Source organism: Bubalus kerabau, chromosome 15 (genome assembly GCF_029407905.1).
Source record: "Bubalus kerabau isolate K-KA32 ecotype Philippines breed swamp buffalo chromosome 15, PCC_UOA_SB_1v2, whole genome shotgun sequence".
Lineage (NCBI taxonomy): Eukaryota > Metazoa > Chordata > Mammalia > Artiodactyla > Bovidae > Bubalus > Bubalus kerabau.
The window spans coordinates 58,609,825-58,623,194 of NC_073638.1; the positions used below are offsets into that span (position 1 = coordinate 58,609,825).

The 13,370-nt window shown below is 38.2% G+C and overlaps 1 protein-coding gene across 1 annotated transcript in view; it reads right to left on the reverse strand.

Moving 5' to 3' along the window:
• The window catches only part of CCDC34 (coiled-coil domain containing 34), a 45,416-nt gene that overhangs the window by 16,465 nt on the left and 15,581 nt on the right, over nucleotides 1-13,370 (reverse strand). The window contains exon 3 of the mRNA XM_055549168.1: nucleotides 2,728-2,835. Coding sequence (XP_055405143.1) covers nucleotides 2,728-2,835 — 108 coding nt within the window. The remainder of the gene's footprint in view (nucleotides 1-2,727; nucleotides 2,836-13,370) is intronic.

Here is a 13,370-nt window from a genome sequence, read left to right on the forward strand (position 1 = left end):
AACTCTCTTATTGTATTATGGGATGTAGCAAACTTTAAAAAATAATTTACTTAAGTAAAGAACAAATATATTTATGGTTATAACACACACATGTCTAGCCAATTCCTTCTTACAATATTTGGATGAAGAAAGCTATGTAATCTTCAACTTACTGGGGAAGTATTTACTAGGTACTTCTTACTAATACCACTAGGCATTACATTCAACAATGGCTAGGAACCAAAAATAATGTAAAACTTTTGGTTTACAATTTCAACATCTAACTGCATTCATGAACCTGGACATTAATAATAAAAGCAGTACCACTCCAAATATGCAAAAACTCACAACAGGAAACAAAGTGACAAGATAAATATTTTTTAAATTTCTAACTTGTGATCCAATACAAGAATGTATTCAAATTCAAAGGCAGATGATACATTTATTCATTCAATAATTTATCACCTCCAAAATGCTATGTATATGTTTGCGTGGTCCTCTCTCCATTTGACCCACCCTGCCCTTCCCCACTGTGTGCACAAGTCTGCTCTCTCTGTATTAGACAGCCAGTGGGAATTTGCTGTGTGACACCAGGAGCTCAACCCAGTGCTCCGTGACAACCCAGGGGGTGGGGTGGGGGAGGAAACAGGAGGGAGGTTCACGACGGAGGTGACATATGTATACCTGTGGCTGATTCATGTTGATGTATGGCAAAAAAAGCATTATGTCAGAGCTTATAATAGATAAAAAGTAATACAAAAATAACTCCTTAGTTACAAAACAGAGACTCACAGACAGAGAATGAACTTATGGTCCCCCGGAGGGGAAGAATGGGGGGAAGGGACGTTAGGAAGTTTGGGGTGCACATGTACACACTGCTACATTTTAAATGGATAACCAACAAGGACCTACTGTATAGGGAACAGGGAACTCTGCTCATGTTATGTGGCAGACTGGACGTGAGGGGAATTTGGGGGAGAATGGATACATAAATATGTATGGTTGAGTCCCTTCACTGTTCACCAGAAACTACCACAACATTGTTAATCGGCTATACCCCAAAACAAAACAGAAAGTTAAAAAGAGGGGGAACCACCTAAAAAATAACTCCTATCCTGAAGAGTCTTAAAATTATATGAGAAGTGAAGACATATGCATAATACAAGGCAGCCACAAAATATATACATAACACATGGCAGTATATGATAAAGTGATGTCAATTAAACAAGGATTCAGAGAAGAAAAGAATTTCCAGCATGTGATCAGAGAATACTTCATGTAGGAAATACTTTGAGTTGGATAACAAAAGGAGGTGAGTGAAAATCGCTCAGTCATTTCCAACTGTTTGTGACCTCATGGACCATGCTTCTCTGTCCATGGAATTCTCCAGGCAAGAATACTAGAGTGGGTTGCCACTTCCTTCTACAGGGGAACTTCCCGACCCAGGGATTGAACACGGGTCTCCTGCACTGCAGGCAGATTCTTTACCATCTGAGCCACCAAAGGTAGGGGGGGGGAATGTGATGAGATCCCACATTGAGGAGATAATTATTTAAAAAAAAAAAAAAGTGAGAAATAGAACAGAAATGTTCTCAAAAGTTCTTGTGAACACATATTCCTAGGGGCTTGGAGCACAATCCAAAGCCCAATATTTCTTTGAATTCTACTGTGTATTTTAAAAATACTATAAAATTTATGTTCTATACTATTAAATATCTGTGCTTGCTTTAGCATAAAAATAACATTTTTATTCTCAATATTTTCCAGCAAAACTAATACACCAAGAAGATGGGCCATGCTTATCCTGAATGTGCTCCCCAAAGATGCCAGTCAGAGGCTGATAGTGTGGAAGAAAGAATAGCACAGGCGAAGGAGACATGGTTCAGAGAGCAGAAGGTATTTAACCAGCCAGGCCAGAACAGTTCAAATGTTATTCAGAGGAGAGGAGGGAATGACAAAAGATGTATTTTTGAACTGAGGAATGACATTTGGCTTTTTGGCAAGATTTCTCTGGCAAGGATACAGAGGATGAAGTCAAATCTTGGGTGGCTTTTAAGCATCAAGATACTGATTTATCTGCTGGATAACTGAACAAAGAGGCACAAATCCCTGCCCTTATGGGGCTTACATTCCAGTATGGGAAATAAACAATGAAGTGAAGTGAAAGTCTCTTAGTCATATCCAAATGTGAGACACCATGGACTGTAGCCCACAGGATCCTCTGTCCATGGAATATTCAGGCAAGAATACTGGAGTGGGTAGCCGTTCCCTTTTCCAGGGGATATTCCTGACCCAGGGATCCAACATAAGAGAATTCCAATCACGTTTTGGTGACTGAGAAGTTACACTAAGATCAGAAATCAAGGAGTCAGGACGATGGTTCTGTCAGAGGAGAATGGATAAAAATGGGTTGTTTTAGATTTGCAGGCCCAGAGGTGCCTACCTACTGAAGAGATGAAAATCCAAGGCTCTAGGAGGTCAGGTCTAGAGATAGTAGACTTCATGACTACCTGCAACCACATCCAGATGGACGCCACATGAGGGAAAAGGGAGAGAGCAGACAGCAAAGGACAAAAGATCTGACAGACGTCCCTGGTGGGGAGAGGTTGGGGTGGGGCAGAGAGGGGGCAGAAACTAGGTCAGAAAAGGAAGAATCTAAGAGAAAACGAGAAACACGTAGGTAATCACTAGGAGTAACAGGATGAAGACTACAGATGAGAGTATGTGTGTGCCCTTTTTTCTCCTTACCTGTTCATTCTTCTTCTGAACCCATTCCTTGTGCTTCTCTTCAGCAATTATCTTTCTCTTTTCACGGTCTTCCACTTCTTTCTTTTTTTCTAGCTGTTGATTTAATTCCTATAGATTTTATTCAAACAAAAGGCAACATTTAATAGAAGTATTCAACCTTGCATATTAAAAATAAAAGTCTGAGGTTAACCGAATTAAACAAGAATATAGTTTCCTTTATAGAAATACGCCATTAGTGACAATAACTTACTTAAGTAACTAGTTTATGATGAAAGGAAAGCACTGGTAAAAAGTATAAGTCATTTTTTAGAAATGCAAATAATTGCTTGGCAGCAAAACACTAGTTTCTTAGACTAAACTTCAGCTAAATTACCCTCATTGAAATCAACTTTCCCACACATAAATTTTGGCATCACTGTATGCTACTGGCAGAAGCTCAAGAGAATTGCAACTTTTTTACAGTTATAAAAAGCTTCTAGATTCTTGATGAAGATAAAGGATAGGAATTAAATAATCCCTAAATTAAACTTTTAATTCAGAGTTATGCCAAAGAAGAAATGTAAAGAAGCCATTCAATTTTTTAAAGGGAGTAAAAAAAAAAAAAAAAGGATCCAGATTTTCGTTCACTGATTTTATAGCTGTTGGAGTGTAAAACAAAACCACATTCATATCCTAGATTATTTAACTGCCTTGCTGTCACTCGAATCTACACGTTTGGGCATTTCCTTGGGAGAAAGAATGTGGGAAGTATGGCCAAATAAAACTACAAGCTGAATGCCACCACTCTGTCACTCACCAGTTAGATTACTGCATTAGTGGAGAATGCTGTTCAAACTAGACTCCTAGGACTCTACCACCATAATTACCGGTTATTTTTCTTCTCTCTCCTTAGATACCAGCAATCAGATACTTTTACATGTCTTCCACTGGACCTCGCTCCCCATTCCCATGCCTCCCTTTCCCAAGGACCTACCTACCTCAGCAATGGGTGGCAGTGGGAAGGACAATTTTTCAATTGTCAGATAATTCCAGTGTGTTAAATGAAATGAAGATAAAACTTGACACCAAGAACATATCTTACGCCTTTTAGAACAACTGGTCTCAGGATACCTGTCTTCCATGATCTCTCATCCCCAAATCCTTCAGCATAGGTAACAACTGTTCTCACTCATTCAGTCTTCCAACTTTTCAACACTGTACTCCCCTACCCCCCAAGTAAAATATCCATCTTGCTTTTTAAAGGATTCTCCATTACCTCTGAAGCTGCTATCCCTTGATTATTCACTTATTTTTTTAATGGAGCACCTACTATAAAGATAGCAGGGATGAAATTCCAGAAGTCTCTGACCTAATCTGATTCTGTATACACAAAAGAATTAAGTGCTGTGTTGTGAGGTACTGTGTAGAATAAGAGCTCAGAAAAGGAAAAGGAAGATGAGAGGAGAGAGTAAGGTCCAAAGTAGTAAAAGAAAAAAAAAAAAAAGCACCATGAGAGGAACAATGAGGAAACAGCTTGACTACAAGGGGGAGGAGTGAAGACTAGAAAATCAGAGTGTGGTATTAATACTAACTAGACAGGAAAAGGTCTTTTGAGACAGGCAGAGTAAAGTAAACACTGTGGAGTAGGAATACTTGGCAAAGGGAATGATTCAGAACTCTCAATGGTAAAGGCTGAAAACTGCATTTGAAGGGATCAGAACTATTCTGAGGGAGACAGACGAGGAGGTTGCCACAGTATATGAGTTGGAAGGAGATATATATGAGTCTGGACTTGGGTCAGGAAATAAGGGAGGGATCTACTTCTATGTATATGTATACACATATATAGAAGTATATCCCATCCCATATATGTATACATATACATGGAAGTATATCCCTCCCTTATTTCCTGACCCAAGTCCAGACTCATATATGTATATACATATACATAGAAGTATATATACATATGTATATACATATACATATATGTATATGTATGACAGGCCAGATATAGATTTGACAACCACATTTTCCAAAAAAGTCTTAAATTTTATCGTCAAGAAAAGTAATGATTTAAATATACAACTAAAAATAGGATTGATTACTTTTATGAACCTTTTCAGATTCTTCATATAATTAAGCTTAAAAGTAAGGAAACAAAAATCAGACTTTGTATTCTGATTTTACGGTTCAAAAATTCTAATGTTGATATAAGAGTTAAAGATGAAGGAAGGGTCAAAAGTCTCTAGAAAATGCTGCCGTTGACCCAATCAGTCTCTAATCTCAGGGTGTCTGTACAAAATTTGCCACCTCAGAATACACATCACATTCTGAGAAACAACCCTCCTTCCAAGGCTGGCCCCTCTCAGAACTTCCCACCCTAAATGCCTCCATCTGTTTACCACCAAAGCAAGTTTCTACCAGACACTGCTGGAGCCTTCTCTCATAAGGCCCTGCGTCGTCTTCTGGTACACCACTGAATTTCAACAGAATTATACATCTTCCCACAGAGTAAACACTTGATTACTGGAAACCCAAATCCAAAGAGGATCCTAAACATGGATTTTTTATTTCAATAACTTTTGCCGACTAAGGTAACAATCAGAAAAACTGAGTTTCTGAGTCTCACCAACTCTATATCCTGCTCTTTTCCTTCATTAAGCACGGATGAATAAAAAGGGCAAAAGCAAGATGGTGGGGAAAAAAACAAACCTGGATTACTCACAAATTAGATAACTTTTATAGTTTAGAATAGACTGTACTAAAATGTTAAAGCAAATGTCAAAAACAAAAATTATCCAAAGGCCATAAAGAATTTAGGTCAGTCTGCTAAAGAATTGTTTTTAAATAATAAAAATTTAAGTAAAACTTATATGCCTTACAAAAACAACATACTAGTTTTTCACAATACTAATGTTAAATATTTACTATTTTTATTACTTCAACAGTTACAAATATAAAAAAACTGTAAACATAATTTTGATGTGTTAACTCAATCTTACAGGGACATGTGAAACAAATCAAAATGTTGCTAAAATCAAATTATGAAAGGTGATGAACTTTTTAATGATTTAACTACCTTTAAATTTTAAGATTTCAAGGAAGAATATATGAAAGCCAGTGTACACTTAAAATTAAATACTGAGTCTGACCCATTTATTTCTAAAATGCACCTTGGTATTGTGGAAAAAACACTTATTAAGTTGGAAGTCAAAAGAACCAGGATCCAGTCCCAGCTTTGTCACTAACTGAAACATTGGCAAAGCTACTCTCTGGCCTTCATCTTTTATTAGGGATCTGAGATGAATTGTTCCTTGTGGTTAAAAATCTGAGATTTTAATGATATGATTTATAAATAAATCAGAGAATACAGTAAATAAGAACAGAAAAGTAAGGAAAGCATGACTTAGAAAATTAAAACAAAAGAAAAGGCATGAAAAAAAATGTGAATACCACAATATCTCAAAGTAAGTTTATACCAAAGTGAGTAATTTATCTGTATGTTATGATGTCTCTGGGATGACTGATACAGTTAAGACTCATGCTAACATATTTTAACTGCTTCAGAATTAAGTAATGATGTAGCCATAAGAAACGTCCAGCTACTAAATATATGAAAAGGCTTTAATCTTTTAACCAATTATACTCTGCTACATGCTTATTCACTGAGGTAGGAACTTTTTTTACTCATTATTCTAAACTGTTCTCATATCTTCAGCAGTTATTATCATCTCCTTTAACACATAACAAACAACTAACTTTTACAAAGTGATTTCTATATATTAGGCCATATCCCGCTGTTCACTTAGTTCCCAAAACACTATGAAGTAAATGTCACTCTCCCCTTTCACTGATAATCCAGCAGAGAAAGGCTAAAGAGCCAAGATCTTAGTTTTGAATCCAGGATGTACGACTCAAGAATTTATGCTTTTAACCACTCTAATATTGTCTAACATCTGTCTAACATCTCTTATAGATGAAGAGACTGAGGCTCAGAGAAGTTAACTTTTCCAAGATCACAGATTTAGAACAGCAAGACTAGAATTTCAGCCTAGTTCCATGTTACTCCAAAGCTCAGAGTTTCTTATAATTTCTGTAATTTAATTACATTAATTTATGGTGTGCTGACTTAAAATGGCTTGAAGTGACCCTCCTTTTCTTAGGATAACAAGTGACTTCTAGTGAGGCTGGAGATAAAGCTAAATAACATAAACTGAGCTCCACAATACCACTGATTCACTAGATCAGTGTTTTGCAAAACTGAGATTCTACAATCAATGCATGGGTTATGACTAGCTTTAAAAAAAATTAGAGTATTTCCAAGTTCTCCACAAAATTAAGCTATTTCAGATATATACATAAGTGTGTATATATGTATGCATTTGTGTGCAATGAAGAAAAGCAGATTTCTCAGTGTGAACAAATATTTTGAAAGGTACAAAATTAAATAATTCCACTAGTCATGTATGGATGTGAGAGTTGAACCATAAAGAAGGCTGAGTGCCGAAGAACTGATGCTTTTGAACTGTGGTGCTGGAGAAGACTTTTGAGAGTCCCTTAGACAACAAGGAGATCAAATCAGTCAATTCCAAAGGAAATCAAGTCCTAAATATTCACTGGAAGGACTGATGCTGAAGCTGAAACTCCAATACTTTGGCCACCTGATGCGAAGAGCCAATTCATTGGAAAAGACCCTTATGCTGGGAAAAACTGAGGGCAAGAGAGAAGGGGGCAACAGAGGATGAGACGGTTGGATGGTATCACTGACTCAATGGACATGAGTTTGAGCAAACTCAGGGAGAGTGAGGACAGAAGAAGCCTGGCGTGCTGCAGTTCATGGGTCACAAAGAGTAGGACTTAGCAACTGAACAACAACAAACTCAACAATGGAATTAGTAACGTTAAAACTTAAGATTGAAGTAAGAAATTAAGCGTCTGGGGCCTTAACAACAGATGAATTCTGAAAATAAATGAAAAAGCATTAAGAAGGCTATGACTGAAGAGAGTGGCCAAGATGGTGGAGTAGAAAGGCCCTGGGCTCACCTTTTCTCATGAGTACGCTCAAAACCACAACTCTCTACAGAACAACTGTAGATGAAAAAGGCTGGAACCTAAAGACACAAAGAAGGAACCATAATAAGACAGGTAGGAGGTACAGACTCATATTACCCCCACGGATGGGCAACCCACAAAGTAGAGAATAAGTATACTGCAGAGGCTCTCGCACAGGAATGAGAGTTCTGAGCCCCATGTAAGCCTTACAGTCCAGCACTGGGAAGACAAGTGCCGAGAGCATTTGGCTTTCAAGGTCAGTGGGCTTACTTGCAGGAGCCCCACAGAACTGGGGGAAAAGAGATTTCATTTTTAAAGGGCACATACAAAATATCATGTACAATGGAAACAGGGCAAAAGCAGTAATCTGAAATTAGCTTGGGCCAGACCTACCTACTGGTCTCGGCGAGTCCTCTAGGCAGGCATGAGGTGACTGTGACTCACCCTAGGGACACGGACACTGGTGTCAGGCATAGCTGGGGCATTCAGCTGCATGAGCTGATGGCGGCTGCATCTTGGCTCACTATCACCAAGACCTGGACCCACCCAACAGTTTGTAGGATGCCTTAGGCCAAACAAGTAACTGAACAGAGACACAGCCTCACCCACCAACAAGCTGCTTAAAGACTTCCTGAGCTCACAGTCACCACCAGACAAGGCCCTAAACACAGATTTCCTCACCAGGGTGCCAAGAGCTGGGTCTGGGCCCTTTGCACTGGGAAGCTAACATGAGCCTCTCGACCACCCCACACACCAGGAGGGCAGACACCAGAAGCAAAAAACTATAATACCACAGCTTGCACACTGAGTCCAGCAACAGCAGGTGAGACCCTACCCTGGGACCAGCTGGGCACTGGCCCTGCCCACTAGCAGGCCAACAACCTTTGGGACACCCCAGCCCCATATCCAACTGTGTCAGGAACCAGCCTCCAACACCAATCATCTAAAATGAGCTCTGGGATCCTTGGGCCCTGAAACCAGGCTCTAGGACGCAGCTCTACCTGCAGTGGTCCTGTACTAACCCTAGGATCTGGCTTCACCTGCCAATAGGTGGGCAAGAGCCCCAGAGTCTTGAGGATACTAACTCTAGCCAAGAGTGAGCCAGCACTACCCCAGACGCCCTAGGGCTCTGCAGCAGCTGCCTCATGCCCAGCTGACACTAACGAGTAGCCAGCAGCATTCACACAAGGCAGTGCCTGGCAACCAACTAGACTAGCAGCCAACCAAGCCTACCAGACCACTCACAGCCAGCCTGCCACAACAGAAGGGCCTATGCAGGTTTATGGCTTAGGTAACAAAAGGAGAGGGCACTGCTGGAACAGGAAAGACATCCCCTACAGAAAGTAGTGACTCCAAAGTCCAGAAAGGAAACAAAGCTGCCACATACACAAAAATACAAATACCAATATAGACAATATAGACTCCTGAGACACCACAGGAGTATGTTCCAGATGAAGGAAAAAGATAAAACCCCAAAAGAAGAACTAAGTGAAGAGGAGACCAGCAATCTACCTGAGAAAAAGTTCACAGTAGGATCATAAAGATGAGGGAAAGAATTGGAAAGAAAATGGATGCACAGAGAGAAAGAGAAGTCAGAATTTTTTAACAGAGAAAATATAAAGAACAGCTGAACAGAGGTGAATACAATAATTGAAATAAAAAATACACTAGAAGAAATCAACAGTACACTAAATGATATGGAAAAATGAATTGGTGAGCTGGAAGACTGAGTAGTGAAAATTGCTGCCACTAAACGGACATCTGGGACAACATCAAGCATACAAATACTCATATTATAGGGATCAACGGAGGATAAGATAGAGAGGGCCAGAGAAAATATTTGAAGACGTAATAGCTGAAAACTTCCCTAACCTCAGAAAGAAAAATGTCACGCAAGCCCAGAAACTCCAGAGTTCTCCCATACAGGATAAACCTAGAGGAACACACCAAAACACATTGTAACCAAAATGTCAAATATTAAAGATAGAATATTAAAAGTAGCAAATAACATACAAAGGAACTCCTATAAGGCCATCAGCTGAGTTTTCAGCAGAAACTCTGCAGGCCAGAAGTGAGTGTCATGATATATTTAAAGTAATGAAAGGCGAAAACCTACAACCAAGAATGCTATACCCAGCAAAGCTCTCATTCAGATTAGATGGCAAAATCAAAAGCTCTCCAGTCAAGCAAAAGTTAAGAGAATTCAGCACTACCAAACCAGTATTACAACAAATGTTAAAGAAACGTCTCCAGGCAAAAAAGAAAAGGTCACTACTAGAATCAAGAAAATTAAAAAACGAAAAGCCTCATTGGAAAAGACAAACATACAGTAAAGATAAGAATCCATTCACAAAGTTCGTAGTGAGGTTACAAGACGGGAGTAATAAAGTCATCTGTATCCACAATAAGCAGTTAAGGGAAACAAAAAACAATTAGATGTAAAATATTATGTCAACAGCAGTAATCATGAGGGAAGAGTACAAATGCAGAGTTTTTTAAAATGCATTTGCAATTAAGAATTCAGTAACTTAAAAAAGACTGCTATATAAAAACTTCATGGTAACTGCAAACCAAAAATGCATAATAGATATATATGCAAGAAATAAGATGGAATTCAAACAAAACACTAAAACAGTCATCAAATCACAAGGGGGAAAAAGACCCACAAAAACAAAAACAATTAACAAAATGGCAATAAAAACATATATATCAATAGTTACCTTAAATGTAAGTGGATAAAATGCTTCAACCAAAAGACACACAGTGGCTCAATGGATACAAAAACAAGAAGCATACATATGATAAGACATATGACTACATAAGACTCATTTCAGAATCAGAGATGCACACAGTGAAAGTGAGGGAATGAAAAAACGTATTCCACGCAAATGGAAATCAAAAGAGAGCCAGAGCAGCACTACTCACATCAGACAAAACAGGCTTTAAAATTAAAGAGACAAAGAAGGATACTACATTATAATCAAGGGATCAATCCCAGAAGTAAGATATAACAATGGAAAATACATATGCACCCAAAATAGGTGCACCTTAACATAAGGCAACTGTTAACAGCTATAAAAGGAGAAATCACCAGTAACACAATAACAGTGGGGACTTTGAAACTCCACCTATATCACTGGACAGATCATCCAGACAGAAAATCAGTAAGGAAACACAGACCATTAAAGATACATTAGACCAGACAGCCTTAATTGATATTTATAAAACATCCCTATGAGAGCATCAGACTATACACTCTTCTCAAGGGCACATGGAATATTCTCCAGGGTAGATCACATGCTAGTCCAAAAAGCAAACCTCAGTTAATTTAAGAAAACTGAAATCATATCAAGCATTTTTTCTAGCCACAACACTAAGAGATTACAAATCAACTATAAGAAAGAAACTGTAAAAAAACACAAATATGTGAAGCATAACAACATGTTACTAAACAACTAATGAATCACTGAATAAATAAAAGAGGAAATTGGGAAAAAAAAAAACCTACAGACAAACAAAAACAAAAACATGATGATCCAAAACCTTTGAAGCTTTCTACCCTAACAAAAGCAGTTGTAAGAGGAAAGTTCATAGCAATACAACTGTACCTCAGGAAACAAGAAAAATCTCAAACAACCTAACCTTACACCTAAAGCAACTGGAGAAAGAACAAGAAACAAAACACAAAGGAAAGAAATCAAATAGATCAGAATAGAAATAAATGAAATAAACATGAAATTGATTAAAAAAAGATCAATGAAATGAAAAGTTGGTTCTTTGAAAAGATAAAATTGATTTAGCCAGACTCATCAAGAAAATCCCATGGACGGAGGAGCCTGGTGGGCTGCAGTCCATGGGGTCACTAGGAGTCGGACACGACTGAGCAACTTCCCTTTCACTTTTCACTTTCATGCATTGGAGGAGGAAATGGTAACCCACTCCAGTGTTCTTGCCTGGAGAATCCCAGGGACGGGGGAGCCTGGTGGGCTGCCGTCTATGGGGTCACACAAAGTCGGACATGATTGAAGTGACTTAGCAGCAGCAGCATCAAGAAAAATGAGAGGGATTTCCCTGGTGGCCCAGCAGCAAAGACTCCGCACTCCCAAAACAGGCAGACTTGCTGGGGGAACTAGATCCCACACGCCGAGTTTATATGCCACAACTAAAGATCCTGTATGCTGAAATAAAGACTTGGCATGCTGAACTGAACTGATGCTGAAATAAATAAATATTTTTTAAGAAGAAAAAAAGAAAAAAAAGAGGGCTGAAGTCAATAAAATTAGAAAAGAAAAAGAAGTCACAACTGACAATACAGAAATACAAAGGATCACAAGAGACTACTATAAGCAACTATATGTCAATAAAATGGACAACCTAGAGAAATGGACAAATTCTTAGGTACAATCTTGCAAGACTAACCAGAAGAAATAAAACACATGAACAGATCAATCACAAGTACTGAAATTGAAACCATGATTTAAAAACTCCCAACAAACAAAAGTCTGGACAAGATGAATTCACAGGTGAATTCTTTAGTATTAAACATTTGTGGTTGTTTAGTCACTAAGTCATGTCCACCTCTTTTGTGACCCCATGGACTGTAGTCCACCAGGCTCCTCTATCCATGGGATTTTTCAGGCAAGAAAATACTGCAGTAGGTTGCCATTTCCTTCTCCAGAGGATCTTCCCAACACAGGGGTCAAATCCAAGTCTCCTGCATTGGCAGGTGGATTCTTTACCACTGAGCAAACACGTAAAAAGAGAGTTAAACTAATCCTTCTCAAACTATTCCAAAAAAACTGAAGAGGAAGGAACACTTCCAAACTCATTCTATGAGGCCACCGAATATCAAAACTAGACAAAGATACCACCAAAAAATATATTACAAGCCAATATCATTGATGAACATAGATGCAAAATCCTCATCAAAATATAAGCAAACCAAATCCAGCAATACATTAAAAGGATCATGCACCATGATCAAATGAGATTATCCCAGAGATGCAAGAATTTTTCAATAACTGCAAATAGTGTGAAACACTACATTAACAAATTAAAAACTAACAACCATATTATCTTAATAGATGCAGAAAAATCATTTGATAAAATTCAACATTCATTTATGATTAAAAAAAAACTCTCTAAAAATGTGTTTAGAGGGAACCTAGCTCAACATACGAAAGGTCATGTATGATAAACCCACAACTAACAACATACTCAACAGTGAAAAGCTGAAAGCATTTCCTCTAAGATTAGGAACAAGATAAGAATGACCACTCTTGTCACTTTTATTCAACAGAGTTTTGGAAGTCCTAGCCATAGTAATCAGAGAAGAAAAAGAAATGAATCCAAACTAGAAAAGAAGTAGTAAAGCTGTCACTGCAGATGACACAAGACTACACATAGAAAACTCTAAAGATGCTACCAGAAAACTACTAGAGCTCAGCAAGGAAGCCAGCAAAGTTGCAGGACACAAAATTAATACACAGAAATCACTTGAATTTCTATGCACTAACAATGAATTATCAGAAAGAAAAATTCAGGAAGCAGTCCCATTTACCATACCATCAAAAAGAAATAACATACCTAGGAGTAAATTCTCCTAAAGAGGC